We start from the raw sequence: 19,893 nt of genomic DNA, 5'->3' as shown, positions 1-19,893 counted from the left end.
TTGCCACGCCACTTGTGATATAATCCTGTTGTTGACTTCTTGCTGTGACAGACAATCAGTGACATGGTTCTTTTAACAAATAAGTCACCAAAGTGTAAAAGAAACTCACCAGATTGATATACTGAGTTAAGAAAGTAAACCCAAGTCAAGAAAAAAAAAATATTCCATATTAAATGCCAAGTCTGTATATATATATATATATATATATATATAAAAGAAAGAAATAACGGGGTGGTTCAGGCCTCGTCGAGCCGAGCGAGATGTCCTCGCCTATATTGGATGGGATGAATAGGCAGCAGTTTCCCTTCACGCAATATGCTCTCAGGTGCATATCTGGATGGATTAGGTGAACTCATCGCTGACATTCCCATGATGCCTGGACTGGTTCCTCATTCTCTTAAGGGGGAGTTTGGGGGGCATGTAAAGAATCCCTGGTGATGATCTGTAAGGGAATCCTGGTGTGGGCTTCGATTGGGAGGCTTGGAGAAACCACAAAATATCCTCCCCATCTGCAATTCTGGCTTGAACTCGTGACAAGGACCTCACTCAAGAGATTCCCAGCTCTAACTGCCATCTCCCCCCCAAAACCCACCCAAACCAGTCCCTCACATGACCTCATATTAGACGCGCCCATCGGTTGCCTGGACCGATTGCACGACAGATTGGCCCGATTCAAAAGAAACACGTGTTCATTTTGGCTCCATAGTCGATAATGGTGAGGCCGTGGAAGAGACAGCGGAAAATGGTATTAATAAAATAAATAAATGAGAAACAAGCACATTTAACAATGAAAATACAAAGGGATGGAGGGGAGTCGAGGTTCCTGTTGACAGGCCTAAATTGGGGTTTCCAATAAACCTACTCTAAACATCAAAAACATAAACTAAACATAAAAAACTAAACATAAAAACATTGCCTCAGACAGGGAACCATGATTGTCATGGGGCCCGCAAGGCTAACCCCTGCTCTAGCGGGGAAAATGGCCTTAAAACGACCATTCATTCATTCATTCATTCTACTCTAAACATCCCCCCATACCTCTAATTAATTAATTACCCCAATTAACCCTCAAGAGTGCATTTTCATTCCAGTATTCTTAAATCACTGTGTGATTGTAGTGAGAATGCTGAGTGAGGGAGAGGAAGTTCAACTTTCATGTGTTTTTTGTGAACATATCACGAGTCTGTCATTAACGTACTTTTCATACACACTGTTTTTTCCTACCACAGAGGTGTCAGCACAACACTGAGGGTCCACAGTGTGAGCGGTGCCATCCTGGCTACTTTGGAGATGCAACGAAAGGCCGACCCAGTGACTGCATGCTCTGCCCTTGCCCCTACACAGAAAGACCAAACCAGTGCGTGCCCTTTTTTTTGCCTGTTGAGGATCTTTGTGTGCGATGCCTTACCTCTTTGATACTTTACCATTAGTAGACTAGACAATCACATGGTGAATGAGATTTGAACCTCAGATCCCTGCATCTTGAGCCAGGAGTTCAGATGGGAACACTAAACTACTAGCCCAGGTTTATGTTTTGTGCCCACAACGCTTTGTCCTTGTTTCCCTGCTAGGTTTTCGGACACGTGCCACCTTGATACAGATGGACGGCCCACTTGTGATGCCTGCCAGCTGGGATATGAAGGTCGTCGCTGTGAGAGGTCAGGGTCTTTAGAGGCTGGTCACTTTAGACCTCAACTAAATGTCAAATTGCATGAGATTTATTATTACCCTCACCAAAGGAGAGGCCGTTTTGAATCCGTTTGTCTGTTTGGTTGTTTGTCCGCACAGAACAAATATGATTTTCTCTGCAACCGTTGGACCGATTAACAGGAAATTTTCACCATAGGTGCACCTCCTCCTGTATAATTTTTTAATGATAATTATGATGTCATAGGTCACGTGGACGATCAAGATAAAATTTATTGAGTGTCATCTAGGGATAAATTGTTGGAGAAAATAATAATAATGATGACGTCATTGATCACGTGGTTTGCCCGCCATCTTGGAAAAACCGAAAAACGTTGCACCTCTATATCTCCAAAAGTGCTGCATAGAAAAATGGAGACATGGCTCATTGTAAAGAACTCTCCATGGGGAATAACATCTGTTAATGATGATGTCACAGGTGCCTCGATTATGGCGTCATAATTCGACAAGTACAAAACTTCATCCGATCAAGATGAAATTTGTTGAGCATCATCTAGGGATAAATTGGTGGAGAAAAAAAAAATGATGCCATCATCGGTCACGTGGTTCGGCCGCCATATTTGTTTTAACACAAAAGTCTCAAATACCGCTAAAACACGTCATGGTGAGGGTCTGCAATCTCTGATTGCTCTTTCTTGTTTGATTTTGCAAAGTGCTACCACATTCTCTTTTGGCTTGGCGAGTTCCTTTTTTAACGAGCCTTTGTTTACTCCTATACTGATTCGAGTCAGATTCCAGTCCCAGTATTTTATTATTAACAGCACTTCTTATCTCCCTGTTCGACACACTGGTCTATTTCTGCCTCTATATTTACACCTCACTGGAGTATGCCTACTCTGCACCGTACACATTTGCCCCTTGAAGGTTTTCCATTCCTCTGATTCTGTTTGCCCGACTATGAGTTTGTCCCAATGTAGAGCACCCAACTCTCTACTGATACCCTCAACGTTTGCCTTTCTAAAATCTCTCAGCTTTACTCTACTATCCAGAAGTCTAAGTCTTAACAAAACCCTTGCACACTGTGATATAGTCCTTTGTCCCTACATGCCATCCTACCTTCACCTCCTCCTCTATATTGGGATCATTACCAAAAAACAAGTCGAATACTACACCTCCTCCCTCGTCCCCTCATGGAGTTTTCTACAAGCTGGTTAAAATATCAATCCTAGACTAGATCTAGAAAATCCTCATCTGCTCTGCCCTTTTGCTTTACATGGATCCAATCTATCCCTGGTAAATGAAACACAAATTCCATTCCCTTTCCTATTCTCATAAGAATACCAGAAAACATTACCAAACAACCCATATTGCTTTAACTCGGGTTATACATCAAACTGTAACTATTCATCAAATCCTCTGATTGCACTTCCCTGATATAATTTGCTCTGGCATGTTCCACAACCGTCTTCCTGCCATGACCCGATGTAAATTAATTTAACCTTTCAGTATCCATGGGGTGAATATTGTGTACTAAATGGCAGCACCATGCCAGACTGTTACCCGATACCTCACTTCCAAGACTTCGCTGCTGGTCTTCAAGGGAGGAAGGTTTTTTTCATGTTTTGGCTGAGTCAGAGCCAGATTCCCTCTGAACCAACAATTTCCTTACTCCCGCTTCTTCGAAACAACACATAACTCAAGGTCTATGATTGTTCTGGCAAAATGAAGAATCTACATATTTAAATGTTTCATCACCTACAAAAACCATGTGCCCACCCTCCATCGCTCCACCCTCTCCACTGCCTGCCCTTACCTCACCTTCACCACAGCCTGCACTCATCCCACCATAATTACTGCCATCCTTATTCCATTCTTTTTCCTTGATTGACTTGCTCTCCATTGACTCGTTTCCCAGCCATCTTTTCCCTTTTTTTTTTTTTACAGCACTGTCCACCGACTAATCTAATATGACGCAAAAAAGGCATTGACGACTGCTTTCAACAACCCAAAACTACAACTAAGCCTAAGATGCAACTATGCTTCTAAATAAAATGATACGATTATCTGTTGCTAATTATACTGCAGCCTTGCAGAATAATGAATACACTACCTTCTTAAACAAAAATCACAATAGAAAATACTAAAACCCCTGACCTAAACACTTGTTCTGCCTTAAAAACTGCTGAATACACTAACCAGAATCCCATGAGGTCTCCAGGAAATAAACGGGCTACTACTTAATTATTTTAATATTGAGAAATTAGTTTCCCATTACCATGTGTTTCTTTTTCCGGCCAAAATCACATGAGGCAAAATGAATGAAAGGCAATTTGAGCAGTGTCATCAATAACTCCATATTTGCTCACTTTACTTCAACGGACCATTTACCACATTTCTCTCCTGGATGCTGTGGAATCCAAAACTCTCAAAATCATTGGCACATCTGCCACAAAGACATAGCGGCCCGCTGCTCTCTCATCACAAAGAGTGTGCTGTCCTCTATGTTTTTTCAACCGCCTCTTTTGGTCTTGGTTCCTTTAATGCTCTTTCAGACCTCATGAGTTCTTGGGTTCTTCCTGACTTTTTCCTTGTGGAAGTCTCAAAATCCAGGCTTACCATACTCATCTCCACTACTTTCTTCCTCCCACTTGTGGAACCTCCTAGCTTCCTCAATTAGATCCCACACTTTCTTCCAGGGCTTCACGTTGGCAGTGCATCAACTCACGTCATCCTCCTTCCCTATCTTTTTTTTTACCCTAATTAACCCTTCCCTAACCTGCCAACACTCTTACTTGAGAGTTACCATGTTTCCTTCTCTCCCATTTCTTCTCTACCCCTACATTCTTTTTTATGCTTTACTTGTTGAATCCATGTGTTGTCCCACTGTCAGCACATCACCTTTTATCCCCTTGTCATCTTGCTCTTCCAAGAGCCTACATTTTGTCGACAAAATAAAGTTGTAAGCCCTTGTCGCAAAACTGGGTTACCCGATTTTATGTACAAACATTAATTTATGGCGGCTATTTTGAATTTTCAAAGTTGTTCACTTGAATTTGTCATGTCAGAAAACATATAATTAGACACCAAGATCATTGAAATTGGACAATCTTAACCGTATTAGTAAATTTGACCCCCTGCCCAAAGTGCGTTGACCTTTTCATGTTTCTGTCCATAGTGCGGTAACTAAAGTTTGCAGATAGGGCAAACTATACCTTTTTGGATTCCTTATGACCAGGTGAGTAATTTGGTATACGTTTCAAAAGGATTAGAATATGTTTCAATTTTGACCCCTGTTTGACCTCATTTGACCCCTACCGAAAATTGCCAGAACTTTGAAGAGGGCAGCCCAAGCCAAATTTGTTCAGTACCCTTCAGGCATGTCAAAAACACTTTCAAACCTTTGTTCCAGAGATTTGGTCATGGGATATTAGTACTGATCCTCTACTATAACTGCACTGCAGGATATTTATCAATAGAGCGGTTCTAAAAGAGGAGGTTTGAGCAACAATGTTTCATTTTTATTTTAACTCTTTGTTTTAACAGAGTATTGTAACGTGAAGTATTTTAATACTTCTAACTCTGTGTTGTTTCAGATGCGCAGACGGATACTCTGGAAATCCTATGGCTCCCGGTGGCAGCTGTCAGAGTAGGTTCCGCAATCACATAGTGACTCGACATCGATTACAGAATGCTATGAATGTTCCCAGATTAATCTGTTAGCATTTGCCATTTCTAATGGGGAGCTGCTACACATCAGTAATCTCATGGTTTTGGATCGAAAAATAAAATATTGACTGTCCCCAAGCAGAGGAGCTATTGTAAAACATGCAGTGGATACCTGTACATGCGAAGTGAATGAAGAGAAGTATTTTTCAGTGTTTGTGTGAGTAATGGACGTGCAGTAAGATGAGAGCGTGGAGTGTTCCTATGGTAAATGAGCAATGCTGTGTGCCATGTGCAGAGGTTGAAGAAGTGCATTGTGACTCGAGTGGCAGCCTCTACCCCCAGGCAATCTCTGGCCAATGCATTTGTAAGGTAGGATCAGTTCTGCAGGTGATATTCCTTGAGACCATGACTGAATTAACTTTAACTTGTATCAGCTCTAGGCCTGTGTGTTATAAGCACAAACTTGTTCTGGTTTGAAAGATAACAAAAGGAGTTGTAATGTTCATCAATGAATGCAGATGACACTGTCTATTTCGTCACACTTTATATATGAATGGTTTGTTTCTTGGGCTGTGTATGTATGTCATATGTTACTTCCTGTAGGTGTTAGAGCATTTTGTGATAATATTGCGCAGTCTTGCAACAAAACAATCAGCTTTTAACTCAAAAAACAAACACTGAACTTGACTGTTAAAAAATAACTTTAAAACGATTCTCTTGTACCATAAGAGTCATTTTTATAGACCTTGCTTGTGGAAGTGACCAGGTGGGCTATATGTTTTTCACCAATTGACATTCATTTTTTCTGAGTGAGTACTGTTGTCAGGTGATGCAACATTCGGGCAATGTGATTGCAAGTTGCTCATCTTGGCCCTAATTTGGAAGAATTGGCTTTTGCTGTCGGATTGGCCTAGTCAGCCTGATGTACTGAACAGCATTTATTTGTGCGTGTTTACATACAGCTATCGCAAGTAATTTCTAACGATATGTCTGCAGCCTGGAGTTGTGGGAGCTCGGTGTGATGAGTGTTCTCCTGGATATTTCCACCTGAGTGCGGCAAACCCAAACGGTTGCCTGCATTGTTTCTGCCTCGGCCACTCGAATGAGTGTACTAGCTCCTTGTGGTACCGCAGCTTGGTATGAAGCACCATGCACCACACCGCACCAGCTCTGCATATCAACACAACATCACAACAATGTGCATGATTCTGTATGAGCCAATGCCAGTAACAGCCATTGTATGTAATTTTTACAGCAGGAAAGTGAAAAGCTCCGATAAGATGATTGGCAGTGTGGCTCACTCACATCCGATAAGAGCGTGCATTTTTATTCCAATAACTAGCGTGAGTCGGCGCGCTCCACGCACCTCACCACACGTCGTTTCAGAGGGATAGGCATATTTGACCATTTCGGTGTCTTTGGATATTCAGGGTCTTTTGGGTCTTCATGTTGTTTTGGGTCTTCAGGGCCATTTGGATCTTCAGGGTATTTTGGATCCTCTGGGCCTTTAAGGGTATTTTGAGTCTTTGGGGTGTTTTGGGTCTTTGGGCTCTTTGGGCTCTTTGGGGTCCTTGGGGTCTTTTGGCTCTTCGGTGTCTTCAGGGGCTTTTGAGTTTTAAGGTTTTTTGGGGGTATTTTGGTTCTTCGGGGCATTTAAAGGTCTTTTGGGTCTAAAGGGTGTCTTTGGGGTCTTCATTGGGTTTTGGGTCTTCAGGGTATTTTGGGTCTTTAGGGTATTTTGGGTCTTCGGGGTCTATTTGGGTGTTTTGGGTCTTTGGGGGTGTTTTGAGTCTTTGGGTGTTTTGAGTCTTGGGGTGTTTTGGGTTTTTGGGGTGTTTTGGGTCTTCGGGGTATTTTGGGTCTTCAGGGTCTTTGGGGGTCTTTGGGGTCTTCAGGGTGTTTTGGGTCTTTGGGGTCTTTTGGGTCTTCAGGGCCATTTGGGTCTTCAGGGTCTTTTTGAGCCTCAGCGCCTTCAAGGGTATTTTGGGTCTTTGGGGTGTTTTGGGTCTTTGGGGTCTTCATGGTCTTTTAGGTCTTTAAGGGTATTTTGGGTCTTCAGGGTCTTGGTGGTATTAAGGGTCTTGGGGGAATTAAAGGGTCGTCAAAGGTCTAAGGAGTCTCAGTAATCTAAACGTAATTAAGAGGGTTAATTAAATTGTGTTAATAATTTTATTTGAAGAAGAAGAAGACGTTTTGGTCGCATACATAACGACATAAACATATACGTTTGCTCTATTACAATAAGATATAATAAGATGCCAAATGATGTCGTTTGTGCCAGGAAAAGATGGGAATAATCATAATAATAATGGTAATAAAAGAATAATGTTGCGGAAATTGCTGTCGGTGATAACGGGAGTGGTCTTCAAATATTCATTAATATACAAACAAGTACACATACATTCAAAGTACACCGCCCCATGCCAAATAATTAAATATGCTGCAGCGCGGCATTGCCGGGGCGCCTCTGGCGCCCGGCAATACCGCAGTGCAGCTCATTAAGGCTGCATTGGGAGGGAGGGGTGTACACTAATTGATTGATTAATTGTATAATTAAAATCAATAAAAGATTATCACAAAATATTTTCATAATCAATTGGCTAATCGCATAACTAAACCACTAGTGCTTCATCCGAAGATGTATCTTTTAGAAATTTAATTAAATAAGTCATTTATAAAAAATTAAATAATTAATTGATTACTCAATAAATAATTAATCGATTAATCAATAAATAATTAATAGATGAAATGATTAATCAATAAATCAAAAATATCCTTGATAGCCACATCACTTGGTCACTCATGTCCAAATATTAGCTTTCCAGCTCAAAAGGTGCCTGAGATATTGGCCAAATGAGAAAGAAAATAAATAAATGATTAATAATGAAAATAAATAAATAATAATCATAAAAAAATTAAATTATTAATCAATTTGGTCAGAGAACACATAAACTACCACTATTTCATCAGAATCTGTAACTTTAAAAAAAAAATTTTTTTTGTCATTAATCGAATAATTAAATAATTAATCGATTAATTGATTAATTAATAAATCAAAAATATCCTTTGCAGCCAAATCACCTGGTCATTGGCATGTCCAAATATCAGCTTCCTAACTCAAAAGGTGCCTGAGTTAATAATGGTCAGAAGAGAAATGAAATTTAATTAATTAAATAAGTACTTAATTAAACGCTAATAATTAAATAACTCCTCAATTAATTGATTATTCAAAAAACAAAAAATACCGTATTTGACAAAGGACTTGCTCACTACTGTGCCGAAATTTCAGCTTCCTAGCTCAAAGGATGGCTGAGATATCGTCCGGACAACCAAGAAAGAAAACAAACAAACAAGAAAACAAACAAACAAGAAAGAAACCAGAGTGAAAACTGAGTACTCTCTTTCAGCGTGCGTCACTGCCGAGCCCCCTTTGGTGCCCGGCAATGACGATTTGCAATGCCTGGAGATGGCATAGGAAAGGAGCGGTGTACAATATACATTATTAATATACATTATTCTTTGAATATTAAATATTATAGAAAAGATATTTCATTAATATACATGTACCATAAGTGTGGTTCTGTGTGAAATGATAGATCACGTGTCAAAAGGTGTCTTAGCTGAAATCCAAAGTTATCCTGCCATTATGTATGTATCCATGCCCCTACCATTCCTGCACCTGAATTCTCGAAATCGTTCCCCTTTGGAATTTGTCTCTGTTTGTGTTTAACCTTCTCACTCTATGGAGCACGGATCAGTGCAGACGGATGGCCCGAGGGGCACGAGAAGGGATGTGGCGGAAGTCGCCCCCTTTCCGTCTTCTATCCATGAGTGTGAGGGTCATAAGTTATCCGACGAGATTATTTGTGGGCGCAGGGGATATCGTCTGTACAGAATTCTCCTTCATTGTAGTGTTGCTTCTCTGTCCTCCCTTAACTGTTTTCACTATCAAAGTGTTGGTTTGGTGTGTGGTCCAGAATGGGGAAGAGAAAACTATGGCATGAATAAAACTGCACCATTGGGAATTGGTGCAAAACCCCTTGTTAGGAGGGTACAAACATGGCGGTTGGTCAAGAGTCTTCACTTCACCCGCGTCCTTTAGAACCGATGGACTCATCGCAGGTGACAGGCCAATTGGAGAAACGGTGCATTGGACACCAAAGTAAAGATCTTTTGGGCTTTCCCAACAGATGACTTGGCAGTCCCAATGACTCTGTCTCTAAATTGGTGACTGTCCGGCCGGGAGATTTGAACCTCTGTCCACTCGGATCACCGCTAGGATAATAATAATAATATTTTTGCCACAGCTCACGTTAGATTTGATTGTCAAGATTACAGCACAACCGTTGGTATTCAGTATTCACTTGCACAGAACTCTGTCATTGTCACAACTATTGCGGCTTGACCGTAATGCTCTACACGTACACAGGTGACCTTTTTGCACCCCGTCACCCCCTATTTAACTTTTCCAGCTGCAAGTGGACTTCGACCAACAACAAGCTCTGAACCTTACCTTACGCGGCATTCCCGAATCACAGCCCTTTCATCAGCATCTGACAATGCGAGGGACGGTGGCCACCGCCCACAGGCTCCATCTCCTGAACTTACCACCTGCAAGCATCTTCTACTGGTCATTGCCCAAGACATTTGTTGGAGACAAGGTAGGTAGCCTTCAATTACAATGAAGAGCTAGTCTTGCTGGTGAAGGCTAGTGTCGATCTGTGTTGGCGGACAGGTAGAACAATGGGAGAAGCCATTGTTGATCGTGGTATGCCTTCCGACGTGGGAAGAAAGGAGAAGCTGATCTATCAGATGGTAACCCTTCATGGTTTTTCTCTCTAGAATGGTTAACATCCATACTGTCAGCCTCTCCTTGCTTCTCATGGTGGTTGGGTTGGGATACCTCCATCCATGTTCTGTTGATGTCATCCTTATATTCTTTTCAATTGGGCAACTTGCTGTTTAGTTCTCTCAGCGCATGTGACGTGTTCTTTTTCAGTCTGACCAGGCAAGTACATTTTACTGACACATCTCAACCATAATTTCATCCCTTAGTTACCAACTCTCCAGTTATGGTCTTTTATCTGTCTGCTCACTCTGCTCAGGTGACTGCGTATGGGGGATCACTACGGTTCATGCTTCGGTTTGAAGCCCAGCCTGGTGCTCGCCCACTCAACGGTGCAGATGTGGTACTGATTGGCCAAGCTCTGACCCTAGAGCACCATTTTGAAGAGGTCCCACGGCCTGGAGTAACCACCTCTTATGTAGTACAGATTCTTGAGGTTTGAATTACCTTCATTCACTTTTCTTTCAATCCTCTATTCATTGCAGTTACTTTTCAGTTATTCCAGTATTCATTTCAGTTTCAAATCATCGTTTTCTCTTGAGTAATATAACTTGAATCGTTTTGAAGCATGATTTATGAATTTCTAAAATTCTACCATTCTTGCTCTTTCATTCTCTCTACCAATAATGTAATCTAATGAGACCCTTTTGACATATTGGTTTTTATAGAGATTTAAAATGATTTATTTTTATATTAATAAAAAAAAAAGATTGCTATTTTTTTGGAAGATTAGCAAAGTTGGACTAAATTGGCTATCATGAAAAATAATGTAAACTAGAACGGCACTCGGTAGAGCTTTGCTCTTACACCTTGCTCTTTTCGAGAGAGAGAGAGAGAGAGAGAGAGAGAGAGAGAGAGAGAGAGAGAGAGAGAGAGAGAGAGAGAGAGAGAGAGAGAAAGAAAGGAAGGAAGGAAGGAAGGAAGGAAGGAAGGAAGAGAGAAAATGTGGCAAGGTTTTAAAATTTAAACTTGGCTGTTTTCTCTGGGTTTTGTTCTGGCTTGTTTACCATGGTCAATCTACAATTATTCACAATTTTTAACCAAGTACTATGAACTAGTTCACCCTTCTGCCCAAATCAATTTGAATTGTATAGAAAGAGGAAGTCCAAGGTGACCAGAGATAATTCTGCCATTTCCGATTAGGAATCCAGTTTGAGGGGCTGAAGGACGGGGACGGTCCTGGGGACCCTGTGGATCCCGACTGTGATGACGGGATTCGCCGCACTCGTCGATATTAACGAGATCTCAGATTCCATATTTTTTGCTCAACCGTATAAAACAACAGTGTTCGTATTATTTGGAAATTGTTATGTTTCTCATGTCCACCAAACTTTAACCTCTCCTGTAAACTTAACAAAATCTACCTATGACCTACTCTCTAATGTTAGGACATGATTTAGGATTAATATTTTGGAACAGGATTCCTTAAACACAAGTCCATATGGAGGGGAAAATTGGAATTTTTTTTGTTTTCAAATAAGTTCAGAAATGAGAAAACTGACATTTTTTTAAACTCTAGAATTAAGTAAGGAATCCTAACATGGAAGAAACACTAATTTTTGTCAACAAACAGACCTTTCACTTTCGATGTAGTAACAATAAAAATGACACATCAATGCAATGTCACATTACGCATAAAAATATTCAAAACAAATTATTTTGAAGAGTTTTTGTTAACATCTTCAAAGCATTTTACTGATTTTATCACCATGGGGTCTGTAAAGGGTTTCATTGGTCATTTTGTATTTCTTGACGGTGTCCCTGTGTGTAAGTATACCTATTGTGCCTCCGGGGGTGACCTTCAGTCAGTGTGGCGCACTACAGAGGGGCAGCCTTGTACTCGTGAGCAACTACTCTCATCACTGGCAAACATACAGCAGATACTGATTCGTGCCAGATTTGTGGATCTCATGGATCAGATCAGGTAAATGCAATCCTTTTATTATCTCATAGCATTTCAAGTTCAATACACTGAATCAAACCTTTTATATGGTAATGCTGACTGATTTGCAAGGTCTTGTTAGAAGCACTATCAATGGCACACCTGCAGAATTTAAAGTGCTGCTACTTCCACAATGTGATACTTTCTTCTGGAACGCACTGTACACTTGAAAAAAAAAAATTGGGACGCATTGTAATCCAATTTGGCCTCACTGGGCAACATTGTAGAGTTTTTGTCTCCAACATTGTAGAGTTTTTCCAACATTGTAGAGTTTTTGTGATATAAAATGCAAAAAATGTTAAATTTACATATTGTGATCATTATTTTCTGGGACACACAATACACCTGAAAATTTATTTTGGGACATACGATAACCATATTTTGCCTTACTGAACCATAGTAAAAAGGTTTTTGTGATTTAAAACTGCAAGTGGTTAATTTTAAAGTTTTCATAACATATACTATCGGACCCTGACATTCATGGGGGACATATTCCTGGAAAATGCCAGGAAAGTCGAATGCGTGAAAGTGGGAGCATTTTTTGAATGGGGGTGGGAGGGAGCAGGGTGGGGAGTTGACTACATGGTCAAGGCTCGTGGAAAAGCTGTGACACAGAACAAACTAGAACGGCACTCGGTAGAGCGCATATACCTCCGCCAGGCTGAACAGTTTATGTTTTGCAACCCAATGTTAGGCCGGATATAGATTCGGACCTGAGCCAAAATCTAATCGGCTTGTTCTTGTCACCCAACCAACTCGTCCACCAAGTTTAGTCACAACTCGTCCATAACATTTTAAAATATCATGTTATATATCGCTTTTCGCCCGATCTCTCAATGGTGAAGAATCACTTGAAAATTAAATAATTCTCGTATCCGAATCCACAGTCTGATCTTTACCGAAATCGAATCGATTAGTCCTTGCCACATTCCAAACATCTCCACCACGTTTCGGCCAAATCCGTCCACAACGTTTTGAGGTATCGTGCTATGTATCGGTTTTAGCTCTATCTCTCAATGGTGAAGAATCACTTAGAAATTAAATATTTATCGCATCCGAATCCATATTCAGATCTTCACCAAAATTGAACCAATTCTTCCTTGTCAGACACCCAACCTCTGCACCAAGTTTCGCCCAAATCCGTCCATAACGTTTTGAGATATCCTGCTATGTAACGTTTTTGGCCCTATCTCCCAATGGTGAACAATCACTTAAAAATTCTAATAGCCGAATCCGAATCCGGATCTTCACCAAAATCTAATCATTTCGTTCTTGTCACATACACCACCACTCTTCCATCACACCTCCCCATATCTGCCATCTGCCACCTTCCCCTTTCTGCCATGTGCCACCCATATCTCCCCAAGTAACAGTTGTATTCTTTAAAAGCAGTGAGGTTTCTTTGAAGGCTTGTGAGTGAACGCTGACCACTATTAGAGATGTTGTTGCAATCTGAATTTGTGGGTGGAGGAATCGGAAAAACAATTTTGTTATCTCTGAGGGGTATCGAGGGTAAAAGTCAATAGAATTGAAAAAAGAGCTTAAGTTAAGAGTTTGTGAAACCATTTCAAGCTTAAAGTATGCATTATTTTGTTTGAACATGTGATATTCTTCCTTTAAATGTGCACAATGATATCAATACTAACAATATCGGTATTTGAAAATATATATAACATTGGAAAGCAGCTGTATTATCCATCATAAATCGATTTTAATGTTTTTACATGTTGAATATCAATGTTTTTTTGTTGGGGATATTTTGGCAGCATCTCAGACGTTAGCCTGGAGGTGGCAGTACCACATGACACAGGCCTCGCCATTGCAGTCGAGGTGGAGGAATGCACCTGCCCTTATGGCTACAGTGGAACGTCTTGCCAGGTCAGTCTTGAGATACCTTTATAAGTGAGACCTCACTGTGCCAAAACTAGAAATATGAATAACTCCTCTTTATCATGAATGCCCTCACATATATGCATATAACCCATCGTGCTGTATTTCCATATTCCTGGCATGGTTCCATCCTCCTCAACGACAGACAAAATGCACACCCACAGACACACCAGTTCATACATATCAGATTTTCTCAAAGTCCCATACACCATCCGACCATGACAGCCATGACATTTTGTCTTATTCAAAATGTGTGATGAACGTTTCACTAAGCTTTTCACTACTGTTACTAACTTTGCTGGCTGGGCGAGGACATGAATGGAGGCTTCGCCGACATAATATTGTGACCATTGTTTCCAAACAATTCGGTCTGACTTATCTTCAGAGGAAATGCTTGAAATCCATATTTCAGTTTTAGGATTGGAATATCCTGATGATCTTCTACAGACACTTTCCATATATTTTGCATGGATCCACAGAACGTTGTTCACAGATAATTATCGATGACTTTTCTGTTTGTCGGGAAAACAGTATCATTTTTGAAAATCCATATCGGCACATAACCCTATGTGTATTCAGCACTTAATTGTTAACTTCAGAGGGTGTCGGATCTATGAATTACATTATGCTTTACCAATCCATCTGTCCAATTGTATCACAAATCAAAATGCTGATTGATAAACAATAATGTATATAGTTCTCTTTTTATTATAGTTTTCTTGTTATAGCCTGGTGTTGGCTTAGCGGTTAGGGTGCTGGCTTGGGATCCTAGGATCCTGGGTTCGAATCCCGGTCGATCACTAAATTAACACCAGGGGGGTTGACTCAGCCTGTCATCCTTCCGAGGTCGGCAAATTGAGTACCAGCTTGCTGGGATGAATGATCCCGGTGTGTACCCCGGTTTAGAATAGGTACGAGGACATGAATGCGTATCCCTGCGCATTGTAAGAGGCGACTAAGGGTTGGCGTCAGGAAGGGCATCCGGCCATAAAAACATTGCCTCAAACAGGGAACCATGAGCTCATGGGGCCCGCAAGGCTAACCCCTGCTCTAGCAGGGAAAAAATGGCCTTAAAACGATCATTCATGCATTCATTGTTATAAACCTTGTAACTGTTGATATGATCATCGTAATGGCCACTTTATTCATTCAAAGAAACATTTATTTCCATAGTTGCCAAAGTAGAGTGAAACAAAAATATAGGAAAGTAATACTTCGGAACTTCACAAAAACTCAGAAGGATACAATCAAGATAATATATAGGGAAGCAAATATGGAGGCATATTCAGAAACCAAGGCTTGTATTGATATGCCTTATGGACCTACAATATAAATGACAAAATATAAATCTGATTAAGATACCGTATGGTAAAAAATGAAGGAAAAATAGTCAACCATCATATACCTTCATAACTACCCCCCATCACTTTTGCCCTTTCGAGCTCTTCGCGCCCATTCCCCATGCCCGCAAATCCTCAAGCAACTATGGATGCATATTCAGAAACCAAGGCTTGTATTGATATGCCTTATGGACCTACAATATAAATGACAAAATATAAATCAGATTAAGATACCGTATGGTAAAAAAATGTAAGAAAAATAGTCAAAAATACAATGAATAACAAGAAAGAGCAATTAGAGATTGCAAACCCTCGTCAGGATGTATTTTCAGTGGTTTTTAAGGCTTTTTTGTTAAAACAAATATGGCGGCCAAACCACGTGACTGATGACGTCATCATTATTATTTTTTCTACACTAATTTATTCCTACATTATGCTCAAGAAATTTCATCTTGATAGGATGAAGTTTTGTACTTGTCGAATTATGACATCATAATCGAGGCACCTATGACATCATTAACATATTTTATTCCCCATGGAGAGTTCTTTGCAATGATCCATGTCTCAATTTTTTCTATTCAGCACTTTTGGAGATATAGAGGTGCAAAGTTTTTCGGTTTTTCCAAGACGGCGGCCGAACCACGTGACCGATGATGTCATCTTTTTTTTGTGGAAACGTGTAGAAAGGAAACTAACAATAATAGGAGATCAAATTTTGTTTATAGGAAGACTTAAACCGACTCACAGACGACTGGGGCCTTCACTGCTCCATCAACACTATTCCAAAGACATGGCCCAAAATAACGCAGAGTATTAATGGAGTAAGCTGTACGAGTAAAAGGTGGGAATAAGTTATGTTGTGATCTCGTGAAATGAGAGTGGATATCATGGACAACTGTAAAGTAAGTTGGAAAAACTTGTGGAAGAAGTTTGTTAATATGCTTGTACATAAATATCCCTGTATGTAATTTATTAACGTCAAAAAGTGTCAATGTGTTGAGTTTGGTAAAAAGAGGTGCAGTATGGTCACGTGGATGAGAGATGGTGCAAATCCTCATAGCGCGCTTTTGAATAACTGAGAGTGAGTGTAGCTGATGGTAACTAGAGCGTGCCCACTTGATGATGGTCCTTTTACATGTCATGCAAAGCTGCTGAGAACTAATAATCTGATAGCTGGTGCGTAATACCCATCATATCGTCTGACTCACCTCCTCATTCCCACCACCCATTCCGAAATACAATCCATCTCCATCTTACATTTTCTCGCTTAACAAGTCTTACGCATTCACCCGTGTAATTGTTCATGTCAATGATTTGCATTGGTCCCGCACAATTTGTGTGGTTTTGCCGGTCTTCGTCGCTTATGATGTCGGTCTGTCTGGTTTTTCTTCCTATCTGCCTCTTTTTTTATTCTGACGAAGGGCAAACACTCATAACGTCAAGCACTCTTTAATCCTCAATAGTAAACATACTCTTATTGGCTTCATTTGGTAAAATGTATGAGTTAGCTTGTCTGCCAATGCACCCCAAAAAGTATTCAGTTGTCTCAAAAGTAGTCCAATCTGATTTATTGTAATAATGACATATTCTGTGCATTGTCCTTACTAGCAACGGTACCTGCCCTTCGGGCGGGGCTTCAATTGGGAGGCCCAAATGAAAAGGAAAAATATCGGAAATTGAAGGCTTTTGTTTATCTTAAACGATTTATATAAACATCCGTTAAATCATATCACACGCAAATCATCAAAATCTAAACAGTATTTGTAGAATTTCAACAAAAGCCACATCACTGTTCATATCGCTTAATATTATTCCATCGTGTTTGGAAAAACTGGAAAATTGGAACATTGGGAAAACATTGGAAAAACAATATGGCCTATTTTATTCCAGGGGGTCCCAGGATTACCCACCCAAAATTTCGTTGCAATCGGTTCAGCCGTTTTTGCGGTACCTGGGAACAGACAGACAGACAGACAGACAAACATTTGGTGAATTATAGTAAGATGAGCCTTTACCTTTCACGAAGAAGGATTATGCTCAATGCAGCAGTTTGAAATTGTTTGCAGATGCCAGTTTATGTAATTGTATCACTGGTCTTATTATATGGGGGTTCTATTGTGTATGGAACTGGTCTGTACTTCTGTCTCCAGTGTACACAATACAAATTATTTCACTCTATTGCTCAATCTCACTCTCCATTTATCTATCTTGCTCTCTCTCACTCTCCTATTCTCTCTTGCTCTCTCTCTCTCTTTCTCTCTCTCTCTCTCTCTCTCTCTCTCTCTCCCCCTTTTGCTCCCTCCCTTTTCTCTGTTGTTGCATGCTCTTGTTTTTCCCATCCTACTGTTTTCTACATCAACCATCATATACCTCCATAACTACCCCATCGCTTTTGCCTTTTCGAGCTCTTCGCGCCCATTCCCCATGCCCGCGTGTGCCAGCCTACCCTGTGCTGCATGTGGCTTTGCTGTACCAGGCCTGCTCAATTGGCTTCTCCCTTGCTGGCAACTCCTGTTCGCGTTTCTCTGGCGACTGTGACCCCACAGTGGATGACTGCACGGTGAGCAAACAGTTTTTGGCCAACATTTGATCCTGCAAAATGCATTGGTAGTCAGGTGGCAAAGAGAGAAGCAAAATCATTCCGTAAAGACTTCCTTCAGCATACCTGTGCCTCTTGTGATGACGCAGCATAATACCTGGCAGTTCTGTATGCTCATACGGGCATTACCAACATCTGACAAAACAATGACTCACACACAGATATAATCCATATATAATGGAGCAAGTGGATTTATGTCCAGCCAATAACAGCACCTTTTATGACATAATAAATAAACAGCGATTATCCGTGTTAAAATTATCATAATAAAATAAATTGCATACGTGTTGGTAGTACGCAGGGTCGGGTCATGGGCACAAAGAAGATCCCTCCTCCCCTGCGAGGGGTGGGGAGAGGGGAGGGCAGACACAACTTTCACCTGTACACGTGCCACATTGCAAGTGGTTTGCTGACCGCTGCTGCAGACTGGGGGAATTATTAGCCATGGCACGATGTATTTGCCCCACCTCCTTCCCTCACTATCCCTCACCACCCCTCCCCACTACCCTCAGGCTGCTCCCAAAGGGAGAGGGTGTTTCTAGAATTTCATAATTGCAACAATCCATCTCTTTGGGTAAAAAAATCCATCTCTGTCAATTAATTTTGTGGATAAAAAAGAGATTTTATGATACTTTTCAAGTATTCAAACACCAGGCCTATCTAGCTTGTTCGTGAAAGACTTAGGCCAAACTCAGTCCTTGGACGACCCACAAGAATGTGGGAATAATTGGGGCCATTGAAGAAGAATTGGTTTTCGTAGTAGTTAGGCCAATTGTTATGATGTTGACGATCAAAGATGGGACATATCTTTATAAGTATTTAGTGTGTTTTCGATATCTTTCATTATATATCACATTGTGTTTGTGAAGCAATCATCGACATATCCCTTACACCTGCTTTTGTTGTGACATTTGCTCAGCAAATTCTTAGATTGCGTGTTCTCCTTGAGTGATAGGTGAGGATCAATTCTTTCACCATTTCATAATGGACAGAGCGGAGAGAAGCAAGCAGCAAATAACGGAAGTGAACCATGAAGATTTTTTTTTCAATCAAGATGAAAATTTATAATATTTGGAAGGACAACTTGCATAGGACAACAGAACTGTAGCTTTGTTAAAACTAAGCGTACATTTAAAAAGCAATGATATCCAATAATCTAACTAGCAGAGTAAGTAGGATTACAAACATCGTCCCATGAAGGCTTTTCTCACCCTTTATATATATATACCACCTTTGGAGGCCATTTTTCCCCGCAGAGCAGGGGTTGGCATTTTTCGGGCACCGTGGTCCCCTTTTTGAAGCAATGTTTTATGGCCGGATGCCCTTCCTGCCACCAACCCTGTTAGTCGCCTCTTGCGACACACAGGGAATTACCAGTGAGCTGGTACTCAATTTGCCGACCTCGGAAGGATGACGGGCTGAGTCAACCCCCCTGGTGTTAATTCAGCGATCGACCAGGATTCGAACCCAGGATCCTCACATCCCAAGCCAGCACCCTAACCGCTAAGAACCCAGGATCCTAGGATCCCAAGCCGGCACCCTAACCGCTAAGAACCCAGGATGCTAGGATTCCAAGCCGGCACCCGAACCACTAAGAACCCAGGATCCTAGGATCCCAAGCTGGCACCCTAACCGCTAAGAACACAGGATCCTAGGATCCCAAGCCAGCACCCTAATCGCTGAGAACCCAGGATCCTAGGATCCCAAGCCGGCACCCTAATCGCTGAGAACCCAGGATCCTAGGATCCGAAGCCGGCACCCTAACCACTAAGAACCCAGGATCCTAGGATCCCAAGCCAGCACCCTAACCACTAAGCCGGCACCCTAACCACTCAGCCGGCACCCTAACCACTAAGAACCCAGGATCCTCGGATCCCAAGCCAGCATCCTAACCGCTAAGCCAGCACCCTAACCACTAAGAACCCATGATCCCAGGATCCCAAGCCGGCACCCTAACCACTAA

At 41.1% G+C, this 19,893-nt stretch overlaps 1 protein-coding gene and 1 long non-coding RNA gene across 3 annotated transcripts in view; one reads left to right on the top strand and one right to left on the bottom strand.

Annotated features, from left to right (window-relative positions):
* The window catches only part of HSPG2 (heparan sulfate proteoglycan 2), a 411,257-nt gene that overhangs the window by 184,264 nt on the left and 207,100 nt on the right, over positions 1-19,893 (top strand). For both annotated transcript variants that reach the window (XM_068131082.2, XM_078787133.1), the window contains 10 exons: positions 1,230-1,357; positions 1,572-1,658; positions 5,241-5,293; positions 5,609-5,682; positions 6,310-6,450; positions 9,786-9,974; positions 10,419-10,595; positions 11,965-12,083; positions 13,868-13,979; positions 17,808-17,891. In XM_068131082.2, the coding sequence (XP_067987183.2) occupies positions 1,230-1,357; positions 1,572-1,658; positions 5,241-5,293; positions 5,609-5,682; positions 6,310-6,450; positions 9,786-9,974; positions 10,419-10,595; positions 11,965-12,083; positions 13,868-13,979; positions 17,808-17,891 (1,164 nt within the window). The remainder of the gene's footprint in view (positions 1-1,229; positions 1,358-1,571; positions 1,659-5,240; positions 5,294-5,608; positions 5,683-6,309; positions 6,451-9,785; positions 9,975-10,418; positions 10,596-11,964; positions 12,084-13,867; positions 13,980-17,807; positions 17,892-19,893) is intronic.
* LOC137436881 (uncharacterized) lies at positions 5,843-18,301 on the bottom strand. The gene is made up of 4 exons (XR_013625048.1): positions 18,215-18,301; positions 17,778-17,923; positions 17,242-17,282; positions 5,843-6,483 (listed from the first exon to the last, which is right to left on the bottom strand). It is a non-coding gene; the product is annotated as an uncharacterized LOC137436881 (long non-coding RNA).

This window comes from Myxine glutinosa, chromosome 11, assembly GCF_964187855.1.
Source record: "Myxine glutinosa chromosome 11, kmMyxGlut1.1, whole genome shotgun sequence".
NCBI classification, from domain to species: domain Eukaryota; kingdom Metazoa; phylum Chordata; class Myxini; order Myxiniformes; family Myxinidae; genus Myxine; species Myxine glutinosa.
The sequence above is the reverse complement of the archived record's forward strand: the minus strand, read 5'-3'. Positions and strand labels throughout refer to the sequence as shown.